At 39.4% G+C, this 18363-nt stretch overlaps 3 protein-coding genes across 3 annotated transcripts in view; 1 reads left to right on the top strand and 2 right to left on the bottom strand.

Moving 5' to 3' along the window:
- Positions 1 to 10364, bottom strand: part of acox3 (acyl-CoA oxidase 3, pristanoyl) — a 26750-nt gene extending 16386 nt beyond the window's left edge. Inside the window, exon 1 of the mRNA XM_015031719.1 lies at positions 10333 to 10364. The gene's annotated coding sequence lies outside the window, so the exon portion shown is untranslated. The remainder of the gene's footprint in view (positions 1 to 10332) is intronic.
- On the top strand, positions 98 to 6245 carry znf16l (zinc finger protein 16 like). The gene is made up of 3 exons (XM_015031730.1): positions 98 to 981; positions 1444 to 1662; positions 4475 to 6245. The coding sequence occupies exons 1-3, from the start codon at positions 240 to 242 to the stop codon at positions 5173 to 5175; spliced, it is 1662 nt and encodes a 553-aa protein (XP_014887216.1). The 5' UTR covers positions 98 to 239; the 3' UTR covers positions 5176 to 6245.
- cd248a (CD248 molecule, endosialin a) lies at positions 7149 to 10791 on the bottom strand. The gene has a single exon (XM_015031706.1). It carries the CDS (start codon positions 10620 to 10622, stop codon positions 8520 to 8522), a length of 2103 nt encoding a protein of 700 aa, XP_014887192.1. The 5' UTR covers positions 10623 to 10791; the 3' UTR covers positions 7149 to 8519.
- Between the last annotated feature and the right edge of the window lie 7572 nt (positions 10792 to 18363).

Below are 18363 nucleotides of genomic sequence, written 5' to 3'. Positions count from 1 at the left end.
TAGTACTAAAAAAGTATACTTTTTTAGAGTATAGATTAAATCCTCATGAACCACACCCCACACCAGTAGATGGGGGTAATGCTTACCTAACGTTTCTTGTCAACCGCTAATAAAAAATCATGAAGAAGACTGTTGTTGTGATTTAAAAATGACGTCACATCCACCGTCAGCCTATGGTCAGCATCACCGAGTTAGCTCACAGGGTAGCTTTCAGCTAAAAGCGCTGCTGACGGTCATCTATGAGTCGCAAAAGAAACCCCAGTTTTCTGGAAACAAAACCGTCTCCTGAATTCTACGGCGCATTCATGGACCTCGCCGGGACAGCAGACGGAGCTGACGATGATTGTCTCGAGCTGGAACGCGAAGAGGAGCTCTTGTGCTCGGTCAGCGACATCACGGAGCACCTGAAGCGAAACATCGCCGTGGTGCTGGAGACAGCTCAGGTGGAGATCCGACGAGTGGTCAGTATCCGGATACAAGTCCTGAAGATGGAGCTGCGCGAGAAAAATAAGGAGATTGAAAAGTTAAAAGCTAAGCTCGAGGTGGTTCAGAGGGATGGAAGAGATGCCTTTACGACCCTGGAGCCGAGCACAGAATCTGGCTTTATGAAATTCCCTTTCAACTTGGGGTCCAAGCATGGTAGCATCGATCCCAGGAGAGCCAAATCTGTTATCCCCGAGGTGAAAAGGGAAAATATAGATGCTATTTGTGACTATCTGATGAAAGATAAAAACTCGAAGGGTTGTGGTGAAATGGACTCGGAACTGGTCAGCCAAGCCAGAGGGGAAAAAGAGGTTGATGAAGAACCGGAAATCCAGCCTCTGAGCCTGTGGTCAGACAGCAGGGTGGAAGCTTCAGGGCCGGTGCATGGAGACCCAGACTCCACTTCAGATTACATCTTCAACATGCCTCCCATCGGCAGCAAACGGATGTACGACTATGAATGGATAGCACCAGCGGCATATTCTTCAGAGCTGAAAGGTAAACAAACAGAATGGTAAATGCTTCTTGGATTACAATTGATGGAGAAATAATACAAGTCCTAACATTTATTGCAACTTATGTGGAATATATAAAGTCTGCTATGTTTTTAACTAGGGTTGGTCTGTATTTTCGCAAGCAAAGGAACTAATAATCTTCCTTTTGCTGAAAATATCGATCATTATGAGATTTATTCATTTATTGTTGTTTTGGTGCCAATGAAATGCATTATTTTTTTCTTCTAAATCAGGAAAAACTAGTAGACTTTTATTCTTCCACACAGTGCATTTTGAATTTACTCAGATCATTTTTGTCTTATATTAAAAATAGCTTGACAAGCTGAAACATTGTCACAATGTTACGTGTCACAAAAAGAGCAAAAACAGAAGAACTCACTCGTTATACTTTTTCATAGAATTATGTCTTACCCCTCATGAGGCTTTCCAAATTCTTTCCTCGTAGACATGAAGCAGCCTGACTGTGAAAACGCCAGGGCCGCTGTGCTTGAGGACGATGACCACAACGCTGACGAGTCGTCCAGGAGGGACGGAGGTGGCGGACAGAAGCAAACCCAGGTCTGTTTCTCACATGTCCAGCTCTCGGACTGCTCCACCAAACCCCACGGCTCTCCAGGGACGGAAGGGGCTCCGCTGGAAGACGGCACAGACAGGCCAGAGACAGGTGGGAAACAGACGATCACTGCTAATAAGCTAATTGTTAAATAATATTTTTAAGGATTATGCAACCCAATACTTGCATTTCTCAAATTTTTGCAGGTGGTGGCATAATATTTATTCTGACTCTATTATAAAGTGTTCAACCTTTTCTTTTTCTAGAGAGAAAATGATCATATTACCACTGCATTGATTTTTTTTTAAAATTGCTTTGTTTCCCCTCAGTTTATGTAATATGACCAAAAATATTACAAGATTTTAGGGAAATTTTCAGTGGTGAGGTGACAAAAAGCAAAACAACCTTCCCCCAGACTCTTTAAAAACCGAACAAGAAGAATTGCCTTAAAGGCCTCATTTTACTTTGGGAAGATTTTTCTTCTAATTATTTGTATTTACCCTATCAATTTAAATATAAAGGTGGGAGATGTACATCACAGATTATAGCATGGTTTGATTTTGACACAATCTTTGCAGTAAAAGAAGAAGGAAAAACTATTTTTTCAGATTATCATCGGGAAATTAAGAAAAAAAAATTTTTTTTTGGTCCATATTACTCACATCTAGTTGAATATTTAATATGTCCTTCTGTATTAAAACTAGGGATGCAGAACATTTCACATGGGCCTTATTCCACAGCTCCTAAACATGGAAAAACAAAGCAGCATTCATGGGCTCATTGTAAAGGGAATTACATTTCTTTAGTAAGACCAGACTGGTTTTACTGCTATGGTCATTTACAAATATTTAGATCATGTACTTTATGTATGCTGGGCTTTTCTGATCATTATATGGTAATAGGAAATGTTTTTATAAACAAAATAAGACCTAAAAGTGCATTTTGGCACTTCAATGCTGTTTTATTAAATGACGGTTGCTTTAAGAAAGGATTTTTTTTTGGAAGCAGTAGAGAATTATGAAATGTCTGCTTATGTAAAGCAGTGATGAATCTGAGATAATGCAGTGAATTCCCTCATTCATTGTTTTCAGTCTGAAGATGGAAAAGAGTTTACAGAATGCACTGAAATATTTTTTATTTATTTATTTTTTCAAAGTTTGTGTTAGTGAGTTTAGAGAAGATTCTGGTGACAGAAGAGTTGCCAAAGATTTCAGAACGAGGTAATCCTTTTTTGGAGCATGCTCTAACCTTACAAGGACTGCAGGAGGCGCTGCTGAGCATGGGAAAGAGGTAAAGCTCCAGGATAGATGGCTTTCCTGTGGAATTTTCTAAATCATGCTGCTCTGCATTGGGCGTCCTCAGTATCAGTGTGGAGAGGGGAACGTGTTGCAGAGCTGTGCTCACTGTTGTTCCTAAGAAGGAGAATCTATATGAGATAAAGAATTAGAGACCTGTCAGTCTGTTATGTGCTGATTATAAGATCTTCCCAAAAGTTCTGGCTTGCAGATTGAGAAAAGTGATCAAGTTATACATGTTGATCAGTCTTATTGTATCCCTGACAGATCAATAAGAGATAACATATCATTAATTTGAGATTATTTGGACATCTCTATTTTATTGGATGTGCTGACCAAAAACAGAATTTGATAAGGTGGAGCACCAACATCTCTGTTTGAGCAGTTTGAACGCCCAGGCCCCAAACGGACCCTCAAACGATTCTGAACCAACAATTGAACAGAGGTGAGAGAAAGCATGTGGTAAATCACTGGGAGTGTTGTGGCTGTTGGAACGGTCCGCCTGGGATGACCAGCCACATTAAGCTTGAACATTCTGAGATGCCCCGACTGGATGCTGAAGAAGCGGCTTCTATATGGAAAGAATGGGAGGAACAACGTTCAGGAGAGATGCCTGTGAGAGATGACTGGAGAATCAGAAGCGAGTGGCTTGACTTCCTGATTCGGTGATGAAAAGTGGATCGTGATGTGAAAAGTCTGGACTGAAAATAGTGAGAGATTGGTTTATACGGGGTGAGGAAGGAGTTAAGACAGAAGAGACAAACTGGACAAGAGGCAGCAAACTGATCAGTTTTACTTCTGATCACACTGACTCAGGTGTGGAAAGGGTATGTTTGCTTAATATTGCAGTATAAACCTATAAGCAACAGGTGTCCATGTTGTAATGTGAGATATTTACACACAAAGATTTTTTTCTTTTTACTTCTAATGAAATACACACTAGTGCTTAAAAAAAAGGAAAAGTGAACCACATATTCTGTTTCAGTGTTGGAAATGAAGAGCCACACACTCTTCCTTAGTCTCTCTTTATTTGTTGCTCTCAATGTCACTTTTGTCTCATGGCAGCTTCGCTCTTCATCACAGGACTGTGATGAAGAGGACGGCCTTTTGAAACGTGTTGGTAAACAGACGTTTTTGTAGCCGCATTGGTGTGAAAAAAACATTACTGTAAAAATAAAGTCAAAGGAGAGAGGTTACTGAAATTGAAGCTGTATCTGTTACTCATTTATTTACATATATAAATTGATGAGAATAAGCCCTGCATGTGTCGGTCTCTGCTCTGCACAGTGAAAAATCATGTCTGTACGTGGGATGAAGGTAAGACTGCAGGAATATGAATTCATATTGAGCCATAAAAACAGACTTAGCAGTTACTAGTTAAAGTGCAAACTACACACCCATTTATGTCATGTAACACTGTGTTTGAAACTTAAGTTGTCATTTAGAAATATTCCCATGAAACCTATGACGGTATCTCTGCTTTCCTGGTTGCCACAGTCTCTAAGATGATGGCTTATAGAACAGCAGTCCAGTCTTTTTACTTTTGTCTGGTGGATAATAAGTACCTCATTGTCACATACGTGCCCCCAAGTATGTATTTAATCGAACTATGTTTGCTTATCTTTCAGGCCAACAGTTTACTAGCCACACCTACATCTGTTCACTTTGCGGAACCTTTTGCCCCGACTCCGTGTTTCTGGAGGATCACATCAAACTCATACACCCAGAGGCTGACGACGCGTCAGCCGCCAGGGCCCAAAAGTTCATCTCCTCAGCTGGACCCGCTGGGGAAGATGGCAGCAGTGATTCTGTCAGCGTTGGGAAGGGGACCAGTGAGGGCAGTCCAGGAGTGAGCTCCGGTGTTAGCGCTGGAGGAGGACCAGCGAAAAAGGAGATTAAAACTGAAGGGGGGTACGAATGTGGGGACTGCGGCCGTCACTTTAACTACCTTGGCAACCTGAGGCAACACCAGCGTATCCACACTGGAGAAAAACCTTTCATGTGTCCAGAATGTGGCGAGAGGTTTCGCCACGCCGCCCGATTAAAAAGTCACAGGTTGGTGCACAGCGGCGCCCAGAGTCCTTTCCCATGTCCGCAGTGTGGGAAAGGTTTCTCTGTGCTTTCTGGGCTCAAACGACACCAGAGGGTCCACACTGGTGAGAGTCCGTATGCCTGCCCCGAGTGTGGCCGATGCTTCAAAGAGCTAGGAAATCTGTACACCCACCAGAGGATCCACAGTGGGGCTACTCCTTACTGTTGTCAGCAATGTGGACGGTGCTTCCGCCATCTAGGTACATACAAGAGTCACCGGTGTTCTCCAGCACCATAACCGCCTTGAAAGTACACTGATCGTAAGAGTCATAAAAGATGAAGTAGAAACAAGTTGTAGACCCTGAGATCCTTTTCTGTTACTTTGAGCATTTTGTGACAGTAAAACACACTAGTGATGTGGAAAATATGACTAAAGATGATCATAATGCATCTCAGAACATGTTTTCTAATGCTTCCTGGTTCATTTTTGAGCAGTAGCAATGTTCTCAGGGACTTAAAACGTAACTTGTTTTACAGGTTTTCTCCTGATCCTCTAGTCCATGGAATATACCCATTAACATTGGACTGTATGCATTTAACTGTAATTATTTTTGACAATATATAACTTGTGTCATATCCATGTGAAATAGCAGATTTAATTAAAATATATTTATAGATTTATTCCACCTTGTGAATTGGCTTAAGAGCAGTAAAACCTGGCATGATCATTGACATTGATGACATTCCGCGTGTTTGTATTTTAATACAGTGTTGATTGCAGTTGTATGTTTTAGAATTGCTTGTAAAATGTTAGTAAAAGGTTCCCTTATTTATACATGCTGACAAATGACTGACCATGCTCGTTTCCTCCTGAAAAGTGATAGTCTTGTTTGTCTTTATGCACCACATTGAACTGAACCATAAAACCGTCTGATGAATTCACACAGGTCACACGTGTTCATGTTGAAGACTACAACATCAGTTCCAAGCCTGATCCTGTTGCTGCAGTTTCCAGTATTATTTAGAAGCAGAAGTTTAACAGAAGAGGAGAAATTCTTTCCTTCGGGCTCCGTGGAGGAAGACGGAGGCCTCCACTGCTGACAGTAAAACATACAAATCAGTCTTGCATTTACTGACATGTATGTTGCTGAGCCCAAAGTATCCTAATCTTATTGGATGCCATTAAACTTTAACCAGTTTTAGTTCATATGTGGGTTTTATTACTGTGACAGGGTTAGGGATGTTGTTGTTACTTTTGGAATTATTAGTTTGTTCTTGTGCACAAAATGTCTCAAAAGGACTGTTACAGGATACAGCAGTTTTTTATTCATTAAAGCAACAGTTTATAAATAAACTTTGAGAATCCATTGATGACAGTGATAAGGCTGAATATTCAATATATGATATAAAATGTTTTAAGAAAAATAAAACTTGCATTATGTTTAACGTATGATCTTTAAGTATACGGGTATCCTACATATGGCAAAATGTTTGCTCCAGGAATCGACCTTATATTTCATAGTTCATTCACTGTTGGTGTTTTAATAGTCCTCATTATGCTGTTTACAGTTTAACACCATGAGGCCAACATGATGCATATCTAATCATCACTACCTGGCCTTTGTAAGCAGTGTGGTATTGTCTACATCGACACCAGTCAAACCCAATATGATTAAAAAACCAGCTCTGGTAATATTAGCCTCCCTCTGTTTAGATTCAAGCTCCATCAGACACCAGAGATCTTATTGCTCCATGTGCTCCTAACGGATCACTTCATTCAGACTGCAGGTTTACTGATGGCTCCTAGAAATTCAAAACGTAGAATGTGAGACAGATTCTGTATCATGCTCCTATCCTGTGGAACCAGCTCCATGTTTCAGTTTGCAAGGCAGACACTCTGAATAGACTAAGCTTAAAATGTTCCTTTTTGATAAAACTTATAGTTGACTGGCTTAAGTTATCCTAATCTTCCTCTGTAGTTCTGCTGTTATAGTCACAGCCTTAACGACTTTTCCTTACTCAGCTACGTTCTCCTCCTCCTCTCCCATTTGGTATCACATTCTGTTATTTCGATTTTTACCTTTATTCTCTCCCAGTTTTTGCTCTTCACAGAATCTACATCTGGCATGTCGTTCTGTGTGTGTACGCTCTGTGTTCTCAACTCTCCAGTGAGCCGTGGCAGGTTGCCATTCACGCTGAGCCAGGTTCTGCTGGACGTTTCTTTCTTTCTTCTTCAATTAGAATCTGTATGTATTATTAGATTGACTTTACTTTTTTTTTTTTTGTAAAACGCTTTGAAACGCATATTATGTTGTGAATAAATAAACTAAAAACTGCATTATACCAGAGAGTCCCTATGGTAACCAGTAAAGTATGGCCAGGGGTTTTTGGTACAATGCTGTACTTTGTACAGTACCTTTATTAAAAGGTTGATCTGTGGCTCAAAACTCTCAGTTTTACAACAAACCGTTTTGATTGTACTAATTATCAACATGGAACAGTGAGAAAAATACTGATGATTTTTACAATTTATCAGCAAGGGAAAAAATTAAACAAGAGTCGGTTGTAATTTTAGAATGATATTTAACTCTACAATGATCTTTATGTTACAGAACATGAACAGCGACATTTAAAAACTGTATTTAAAAAATTTGCGTACAGCTGCGATTATTTCAAAATTTCACAAAATAATTGTATTGTAAAAATTAATCAAAATTGCAAAATCTTTGAAAAAGGTAAAATACAAGTATCATATCACCCCATTGAAACATTGTCATCTTAAAGTCAATAAAAGAAGTGCTCTTCATATGAAAAAATATCCTTCTGTAAAAGTGTTTACAGTGTATTTGAAAGCAACTTGAAATAAACATAAATACTGAAATAATTCAAGCAAAGTCAAGCATCTCAGAAAGATAAAATAATACCAAGTCACTATTTTTAATAACTGCAGTATCAGCTGCTATAATAACTGTTTGCTTATATTAAAATGCAAAAAGGAATTTTGTGTTTTAGTTACCTAGTGACAGTTTTGTAAATATTAGAAAAACATTCATTTTTTTGATATAAGGATCTTAAAATAGGTTTTCCGACTGCATATAGTTTTTTTACTGTATTTCTTATGAATGTTTGTATCTGGTGTTTGTTTTATGTGATGAAAATTAGCATTAAATTCAAATTCAAAAATACTTTTTTAATCCCAAAGGGAGATTAGATGTTATTGTAACTCATTAATTTGGATTCTTTAAAGAGTTATTGAAGATTTTGATGGCTGTTGGCAGGAGAGCTCTCTTGTAGCGGTCTGCATTACAGTGATTTATTAGCAACCAATATATAACACTGTATGTTCATTAATATGAACTGTTCCATTTAAATTATATATATATTTTTAAAAAGCTGTTATAATAGAAATGTTCCTAATTATCTTTTGAAATCCTAATATGTCTAATATGGCACTCAAACATACTAAACACTGCCAATTTTTTGTTACTTACCATATGTTTTTAAGTAAAGCAATACAATCAAAAAGTTTTCATTTCCACAGTCACAGATATTACTGCACTTAAAACTTTTGCCCACTTGGTTTTTCATCGTCTATGACTAAAACTGTCTCTCAGTTTACATCTCAGTTTCTGTCTTCATGATCTAAACGGTGGCCTTGTCCCCTGAGGGCCCGGGTGCCCCCTGTTTGTCATGTGCACCAGATATCCAGTGGTAGCACTCGGTGGCATTCTTGTTTCTTGGCTTCACGCCACAATGAGTGCAGTAGAAAATACCCAATGCCACCATCACCACGATGAAGATGCAGATGGGCACCAGCAGGCCAACCAGGAGCCCAGTGTTGCTCTGTTTATGCTCCCTGTCATCTTGGACAGAATCCAGGTTGTCCCCACTTCCACCACCCCCATTCAGGAATGGGGGGAGTGGCTTCGGTGTGGGAACAGCAGGGTTTTGAGAGTGTGTAATTTCCTCATAATTCTTTCCCTCCTTTACAGACTCCTGCCCAGGGAGCTGGGGGTAATCATGGGGAGAGAACTTTTCCTGCTCTGCTTCTTTTTTTACATCTGAATCTGTATGTGGATTGTCCAAACTTTGAGTGGAAGTAGAAAACGATGGCCACCAATTCCAAGCTCCCTCTGAGACTGTAGATGTGGAAAGGAATGGTATAGTTGCAGTAGTTTCCTGTTCATAATCTCCATACAAGTCATCCCAGCTAGTCCGGGGTTCGTCCTGTGAGACACTGGTATCCCACATTTCCTCAGGTTTCGAGGCTGTTAATGGATTGGTCAGCCAGTCCAGAGGTTGCTCCTGATTTTCTGGCCAGTGATCAGTGGTTGGTTCAATATGTCCAACATGAGGAAAGGGAGGAGTGGTAGATCCAACCTGATTGGCCCCTATTTTCTGACATGTTGATTGATCAGACAAAAGTTCATAGCCATTCTTACAGAAGCACTGAAAACCACCGACATAATTGACACACATTTGCTCGCATGTTCCAGGAATCTGACACTCATCATTATCTAGGCATTGTGTGGGGTTTTCTCTATCAACTGTATAACCCAGATGACAGAGGCAGGTATAGGAGCCGAGAATGTTTTCACAAGCATGTTGGCATATGTTAACCGAGCACTCATCTATGTCCTCACATTCCCCTGTTTCATTGATGAAATAACCCTCCAGACACTGACATTCAAATGTCCCTGGCGAATTTGTACATCTCTGCTCACAAGGAGACTGAAGACACTCATCCACATCTAGACAAGCATGTTCATCTGGTGCAAGCATGTATCCATCAGGGCAGGCACAGCGGTAGCCGTCTGAAAGAGGTAAGCACTCAAACTCACAGGGGTCTTCTTGACAAAAGTCAGGCTCACAGGTCTGTCCGTCATATCTGAGACGAAAACCCTTTGCACAGCCACAGGACATCTGACCACCGGCTTGTGTGCAGAAATGTTCACATCCACCATTATCCTGCTCACACAACTGGTATGTAATTGAGGGATTTGAGCAAAATAGCGGTTCAGGATACCATCCGACTGAACTATCGTCTGTCCTCTTCACACATTGAACTTTCTGATTGGCATTTGTGAGACATTGTAAATTAGCAACAGATCCGACTGGTAGATGGGTTAGGGTTGTGGTCAGTAGGTTAAAAGGTGTTGTATAAAGGACAACTCCTGAACCCTCACTTGGCAACAGCGAACACATTCCGTTGTAAGCAAAGTGGCAAAGATATCCATCAGCAGGGATAGAGCATGAACCATGAATCCATTTGAAGTTATCACTGTGTTGTAGTGTGTCGTAGTCAAAAGACACACAAAGAGATACCAAACACATATCAGGAGAGTCCTCTGTTTGCCAGTTGGTATATTCTGTGTCTTGATCGCCTGTTGTCCAAGAGAAACCCCTTAGTGAATCTGAGTTGCACTGACGAGGTTGACGTTGCAAGCCAATCCACACTTTGACCTTGGTACGTGACGACCTCAAGTCCACAGTGGAGAAAAGTGTGGCAATAGCGTTGGCCTCCTCTTTGCGCTTGATGGTAGCCAAATTTCCACCTTTCTCTTTGCAGGACCTCCATGAGTCTAGGAAGATTTTACTTTCAAAGTAAATCACAAAGCAGCCTTCTGCATTACAAAATGCATCTCTTTCTCTCAGGTCCTGACTTAGGACTGAAGAAAATCCAAAGAGTGAATACAGCACAGAAGACAAGAGAAAAATAGCAGAACTAATGAAAAGAAACCCCATTATTTTTCTCTTGTGGATATCTTCTTCCAGTGTACATCAGTCTCTGACTTGATTTTTTTTTTTTTTTTTCCAGTCTGCATGTACTCTTTACTCTGCTGTGTTTAAGCGTATCTTCACAGGCACTGGGATCATGCAAACTGTCCCACGATTCCAGAAAGCACAAAGGGAGGGAATAATAGGGAAGGGGGCTGGAACCATTGACTTAGAGAGGCTGGGCAAGAGAGGAGAGAGGAGGGAAATTGAGGCAAAAATGATTTATTTTTGAAAGAAGTGCAAGTGGTGTCTCTGTGGGGTAGGGTGGGGTATGTGGATGTGTGTGTTTATGTGTGTGCTGGGGGTAGTGAGAAGGATTACACGATGTGACTTTGTGCTAGAGTGGGGGGAGGAGCAGCAAACGATGGAATGCTTTCTTTTAGAGAGTATGTCATATGGTTTTCATAAACCCTGTTCATGGATACATTTACTCTTCAACTATTTGCCTGTACAAGCACACGCACACGTATACACGCACAAACACCTTCTATTGGGACATGTAAAAGCAAAACATTTACTCTGATACACTCACTCTGCAATAAGAATGAATTCCTTCCATGAATTCAGTAGTTATCTTCTGCTTCTTCTGGATTTCTGATCATGCCTGAGGTCAAGTCTTTTTTACCTTTAGTCATGCAAACAAGCATTCTTCCTGCAGTGTCAAACATCTTATTAGTGTGACTCCACTGACTTCACTGTAGCTCTTTTGCAGTCAGGTCCTTGATTAAAATTCAAGTCACTGCCTTTGTGAGTTCACAATACTTTACTACTTTGTTTTGGTTAATTGGATAAAATCCCAATAAATACCCAGTATTCATATGCAAGTTTACCCACATGAATACTTCTGTAAGTCATGGTATGTGAGATTAACTCTTCTGATAGGAAATACACACAAGGAGTCTAATACTTGGACTTCTTGTGTTTTCTTCAGCTTCCTCTCACAGTCAGAAGAAATGCATGTTAGTTTAATGAGCCGTTTTCAGTTGATTTAAGACGTGAGGTTATCCATCGGTTTCCATTCTCAGTATCTCTGCGTTGCCACCCACAAAACAAGCACAAGTGGACGCAGAAAATAGATGGCTGTGATGTAGTTTGATGGTGAATAAATAAATATCCTCAGATTACAGTTGATCTGTTTCTCTTAAAATGGCTGGAAAAATAGAAAAAGTTTTCAAGGTGAGTGCAGAGAAGGCCTGTTGTAAATGGTAACTTTAGTAACTGAATAATCTATTAATTATTCTGACAATCGAACACTCAAGTAAAATCTTGATAAAATAAAATGTAGGTAACTACTACCAGTACAGTAGAATGAATATCAGATATCTGATATCAGTATTGGCTCAAGTAGCCATGCCTGTCATAATAATAGCTCACTTTTTAAGTCAACCTGGACTAAAATTGCACAAAAATCTGAAAATATAGTCAATTCAGTAATAAAGGTAAAAATGACAAAACAACAGGCTCACAAAAACACTTCAAAAACATGTATATTCCAGTTTTTAGATTAGGACTCGTCTTCAATCCGTTTAATATTTGAACTTTCAGAGGCAGACTGGTGCTGGTGTCCATGGCGACAGGCCGGGTCACCCTGGGGTCAACAGTCCATCACATTGCACAATTGGAACGTATGTTATTGAACTGAAATGAATTTTTTGTTAAGTGCCCTGAGACAACGTTTGTTGTGAATTGACACTTTATATATAAACTGAATTGAAACTGAACCCAATGAAGGATCTTCAGTCAGAGGCTTTGTTGGGATTGCTTTGAGACAGACAGCTACAGGAGATTCTTCCTGACCGCACCCATCACCATCTATGACTGGTTTGAGAAACACTGGCAGCAGGTTATTGAATATTCAATCTTCTTTTGATTTTAATTCAACATTGTTTCGCTTAAATTTAACTTGTGATCATATCTAGACTTCTACCTCCCAGCATGATGGCTGATTTGTCTTTGTTAGAACATTATGTCCTTATAAGGGCACAGACACATGTACACTTTTGGTGTATGCTACTGTGGGAAGTTAGAAAGAGACCCCATCCCTGTGTGTCTCACTCCCTCACACACACATGCGCATACACACACAGCTATTATTGTCACTGTGGAAAAGTTGTTGGATTGTTTTTCCTTTCAGTTGACTATGTGTGCTCCTAAACTGGATGCGGGTTTGTTTCTCTAACAAATTGCGTCTATCAATTTAGAGGCAAATAAGAGGAACTAAAAATATTATACACTAATGTGCAAAAACAGACATAAAGGGGCCCATGTGGTGGAGTAGATAGAGGCAGCGGTCCTCAGCACAGTGGCTCCCCCATTTGATTCCCAGGATGCACGTTTTCTTCATGTCTATCTACTTAAATAAAGACCATTAGCACCAAAAAAAAAAAAAAAAAGAAAATAACTGCTCTAACAAAATGTGGTATTTTCTACCTCCTAATCAGTTGGAACCTCTCCAGTGCATTCAGCCTAATTTATGCTTCAGAGACCTTCAATGATCTCTTTGTAATGTGTGCTTCTTCTCAAAGCTGTTTATCACGATTCTCTGGGATTTGTCAGAAATTTTGAAAGTCAGACAAAATTGTCAGTTTTTTTCTCCGCATAAAAGTCACAACCAACTTAAAGTCTAAAACTTTGTTTCCATTTCAAACCTTTTTCTGATTGATTTTTAGAGACTTTTACACCTTTGCTCCCGTGCAGAGAGGCAGTCAGGATGTTGTATCATCATTTATCCACTTGGCAACTTGCTTATATTTTAGGCAGAAGCAACACATTGTGCAGTTATGGACCGGAATATTGGAAGCAAAATATTTCACAAAGCATCAATGAATTATAAATAGTTTAATATATTGACCCTCTATGTGTTGCTCCTCTGTGTTCAACCAAAAGTGTTCTCATGCTCCAGTCGTGCCCTTCCCCAAATAAAACAGGAAGTTTGGGGTTAGACCATCAGAGAGAGGGCAGGCGAGAAGGGGAGGGGGCTGATGTGGTGGTGAGGGGATGGGGGGCCGAAGTGAGTGAGTCAAACAAGAAGAATTTTAAGGGACATGGTGTAACTGGTTGTTACTCTATGTCCCTTGTCCCACATGGGAGCAGTCATTTCTCAAAACCAGTTTATTTTTAGGATTCTTTTAATGGATCTGATTTTAGCAATAATAGCCTAAAGAAACTTTGCCTTAAATCTCCACATATTTCTGCATCAGAACAATCGAGCCGGAGAAAAACACAATCCTGAAAAAGACAAAACTGTGATTAGCCACAGCTGGAGGAGTTCACATAGAAAACAAGAGTTAAATAAACAGGAAGGCGAATGGGACGAGCCTGACATCTACAAAAATAAAATCATGTGACGTGAAGCTTACCCTCCTACTGAAAATGAACAACCATTTGATATACAATGTTTATATTCTTTATTTCAGTTTTGCAGTGTCCATAAAAATGTTCTCACCCTTTAGATGTTTGACCTTATTTTTTTATTGCCTTTACTAATCAGCCATGATCAACATAATTTCTTTTGTCTTTTCTTTTAGACAAAAGAAAAGAAACCCTTTGATATCATAAAAGCAGATTTAGCTGATTGGCCTTTGGCAGCAGCCACAGCACAGACTGTGTGGATGGGTCCCAGTCAGGACCCTGCAGCTGACCTCCGCCAGGTTGAGCTCAGGTTGACTGTGAAGAGCATTGACTGGTCACATCCAGTCTATTACATGAACTACTCACTCACAGCTTGGACGGCCACATCCAAGCTGCAAATACTGGGATATTTGTCACTAGGCATCTATTTCTACGGAGCCCCAAAGGGGACAAGAGGGCAGTTTTTTTCTTTGGAGTTTCCTTACAGAAGAATTGTGTTCCCTCACAATAAATACTATTTATTATTATGTATTGCAAATACCTTTAAAAAACCTCATTGAAAATGCATTTATACATTCTTAAGTCTTTGATGCATAAAACTGAAAATTGATTTATTACTCTGTGTTCCTGTTTGTTTGTGTGATGCTGAGATGGGACTGAGGATGAAAATCCCCTTTTATTAACCAGACTACCAACAAAAGAAAAAAAAAAAGAAAGAAGTCACAATCAAAACTATCAAATGATTTTATTATCCCATGAAAATAACTCAAAAGTATTCCAAACAGTTTGGATGTATTGTTTTATCCTTCTTTTCTTACAGAAAGTTCCTGTTTAAGTCTAAGAAGTGATGGAAAACAGTGGAAAGCTCATGATTGTCCTGTTTTGCATTTTTCGCATAAGTTTGCGGTGCCTTTGTATCCGAGAGGAAAATATATTAAACTTCAAATATCTCACTAATGAGATATTAACATACAGAAAGAAAAAAAAAACCACTTACAAAAACGAGGGAATGATAAAGTCAAACAGAAACAGCAGTTAAAGCACAATTGCAAACTGCCACATCATGTCTTGGTGTCTCTGGTAATATTCAACGTTTGTCCTCATGCTTCCTTCACTCTGCTTCTACACAGAGTGAAAGTCTGGTCAGAATTGTTTGGCATGTGTTTCATCCTGCAGAGGGATGATATATGTGCTACACAAACATATCAGTTGATGAGTAGCTTAATGCTACGCTCCTTTTCTCCGCCAGTGCCGACTCACACATTCCTCGCCAATCTCTCAACACTTCTACAGCTGAGAGTGTTAAGGATGTTCAGCAGGACGTTCTAGATGTGGTAACTATTTATTTATTTATTTTGAACAAACAAAAAGTAAAATCAAGGAAAAAAAAACAATTGACATGTAATTTTACATTATCTACATTTAGAAGATACAAGATCTTATGATTTCCTGCTGCTCTCAGTCTCATCAACTTATAAACATTTGAATCTCCAAACACCAGATATACTTAAATTATTTCCTCCTTACATGACACTTAAATCTCACATTCTCATCCTTAAATGTACAATTATCTATACATTAAAATGTTTGGTCTTTGAAACACACATCTTGTAAGCTCCTTTTTAAACAGTTTTTTTTTTAATCTGGTTTATATTTGTCCGTTTTTTAACTCATCATTCAGTCCATTCCATAAATCTATGACACACACTAACAAAAACTCTTTGGTTGTTCTGATGCAATACACACACACACACACACATATATATATATAATTTTTATTTTCTTCTCTTAAATTATAATTCCCCTCTCTGTCACAAAACATGTTTTGTATTTTATAAACATTTGAAAAAAAATCAATGGGACCAAACAGAGAGAGAGAGATGTTCAGTTCTTCCCTTGTTTAAAGCACAGAACCGTTTGGGTTTACTTCAGTGTTCATAGGTTGGTAAGTAGCTCCCATCACTGGCCTCTGGGCTCAGTTTATTTACTGAACCTGGAATACTGAACCTGTAGCTCCAAGATTAAAAGAGAGGAGGTGGAGGAAAACTGTGGGCCTGGATTACAGAGAGAACCTGTTGGAGGGGAACCTCCACCTCCTGGGACTGCCCCCGTCCCTCCTGAAGTCAGTCACAGGTTCCTTTGTCTCAGATGTATTTAGCTGTGGAGTTCTTTAGTAAAAGTTCTACTGGGCCAATCAGCGAACAGAATGAGATTTTTTTTTTTTTTTCTGCGCTGCTTTACAATTGAAGTCAGCCTGTAGTTTTAGCAATGGCTGCGGAGGAAGGGAAGGAAGCCGTTCAGTCTGTGTTGGCCACGCCTCTAAATATTGAATTAATACCAACTACCTTATTTGGATCTGCTTGTTTCTCTTTGTGGTGGAACATGGTTGTGTGCAGCACAGGCAACTTCTGGTAGTCTTCATAGCGTCAAACTGGCGCATTGCTGGGTTTCAATGACGTAGCACCGACATCACGCAATGCAGATGGGGGTCAGTTGATCACTTTAACGTTGGGTAAGTCCTCAAGATAGTATGACAAGTCTTTTATAGAGACCACATGGATCATATCCTAAATATATGTGTATTTGTTTGCGATACCTTGTCTGTGCCAGCCCAGGTCATTAGCGTACTCGTTGTGATCCATTTTGCTGTATTTTGTATCGGAGGAACCCACTTCCTGACCCCCATCTGAATTTCAGGTGACATGTCTGCAACCCAGTAATTACATACTTGGACCTCTGTTGAGGTTGCTCAAGTTTGGCCGTGACGGCCAAACTTGAGCAACCTCAACAGAGGTCCAAGCCTCCAGGAAGCAACCGTTTCTGATCAGCCGAGGGTCTAGAAGACGCGAAGAGTAGAACAACTAGCTACGCTTTGCATAGCCTGCCTGGTTTTTATAGGCTGGGTTTGGTATGCTACTTGATTATTTTAAAACTTTGGACCTTCTTCAAAACACAGAGAAACTTTTTTATTAAACATCAAAATATTAGGACAAAATTACAAAAATCACCATGACAGCCAGCTGTATAAAAAGACATTTATTTACAAATGTGTCTTCAAATGCCCCACAAAAAAGATTGTCATATTCAAATGTTGTTCTACAGTCCCAAACTTGAACTGTGCAAAAAGAACCCAGGCAGCATAAAATACATGCACATATCTGTACACTCTGTCAGCAAAATAGATCTGATTACAAAACATAGTCCTCGTTAAAAACACCTCTGGATTTCTTTTACCAAGCATCTCAGTTTTTTTTTTTTTTAAACATCTTGAAAATGAATATATTCCATTTTTCTTCCTCTTGGTCTTCTATATGAAAATAGTGAGATGCAATATAGCTGCAGTTTGTATAGACGACTTCTGAACGTCATCACTTTTTTTTCTTTGCCTCTTCCACATTTTTAGCAGCAGATTCTCAAAAATAATTAGCAGGCGACATTTTATTTTCTACAACAGTTAAAACAGAAAATCCAACTAAGTGCTTCAGTGAGATCAGCAGACAATGTCATGATTTTTTTTTTTTTGTAGTCAGAGGACATGTATGAAACTGACACAGTGGCTCATATATTTAGTAGGAACGCACAAAAGATTGCTATGTTTTATAGTAGTGGAGGGGTGGTGGGTGTGGGGGGGATAAGGGGGTTTGGCTGCTATCCAGACAGGGCTAGGTTACCAGAAAAGAGGCCTGAGTTGTAGGGAAGTTGGTGTTACGATGACAGTCATACACACATTCCTGACGTTGTCCACTTCCTAACAGAAGTATTTTGCAGAATCTTGAGTGGGTCATTGTACAGGGTGAATCTGGTGAAAACATCTCACAATTTAAGACTTTAGCCAGTATTTCTGTACATCAATGAATCGACATTATTACATCCATAAAAAAGTGATAATGTCTGTGTCATGTATCTGTGTTTCTAAAGTTTCACTAAGTTTCACTCAAATTAGCCTTCAAATAAAATTATTTCCTGCACAAGGATCGACTACGGAGCAACAGTACGGTCACAAGTTTCTGCTCCCCATGTTTTTAAAACTCAACGTGTGCTACATACAACAAAACAATTTGATTTTGAGCTATTACGCGACAAATTAGGATCTATTGTCTACTTCTGATCAACAGTGTCAATTATACGTACATGCTCATACAGTTAAGCCCAAAATGACTCGTATTTGAAGATGTTTTAAAGCTGCAGTGTGTAACTTATAAAAATATTTTATACATATTTGTTAAAGCTGTCATGTTGTGGAAGAGTGAGACAGATAATCTGTAAAAAAAAAAAAAAAAAAAAAAAAAAAAAAAATAAATTTTTTCCCTTACTTTTTTTTCCAATTGAAGGGAGGGCAAAAAACCCCCCCCAACAA

This window comes from Poecilia latipinna, unplaced genomic scaffold, assembly GCF_001443285.1.
Source record: "Poecilia latipinna isolate Pla-1442-1.1 unplaced genomic scaffold, P_latipinna-1.0 Scaffold14, whole genome shotgun sequence".
NCBI classification, from domain to species: Eukaryota; Metazoa; Chordata; class Actinopteri; order Cyprinodontiformes; family Poeciliidae; genus Poecilia; species Poecilia latipinna.
The sequence above is the reverse complement of the archived record's forward strand: the minus strand, read 5'-3'. Positions and strand labels throughout refer to the sequence as shown.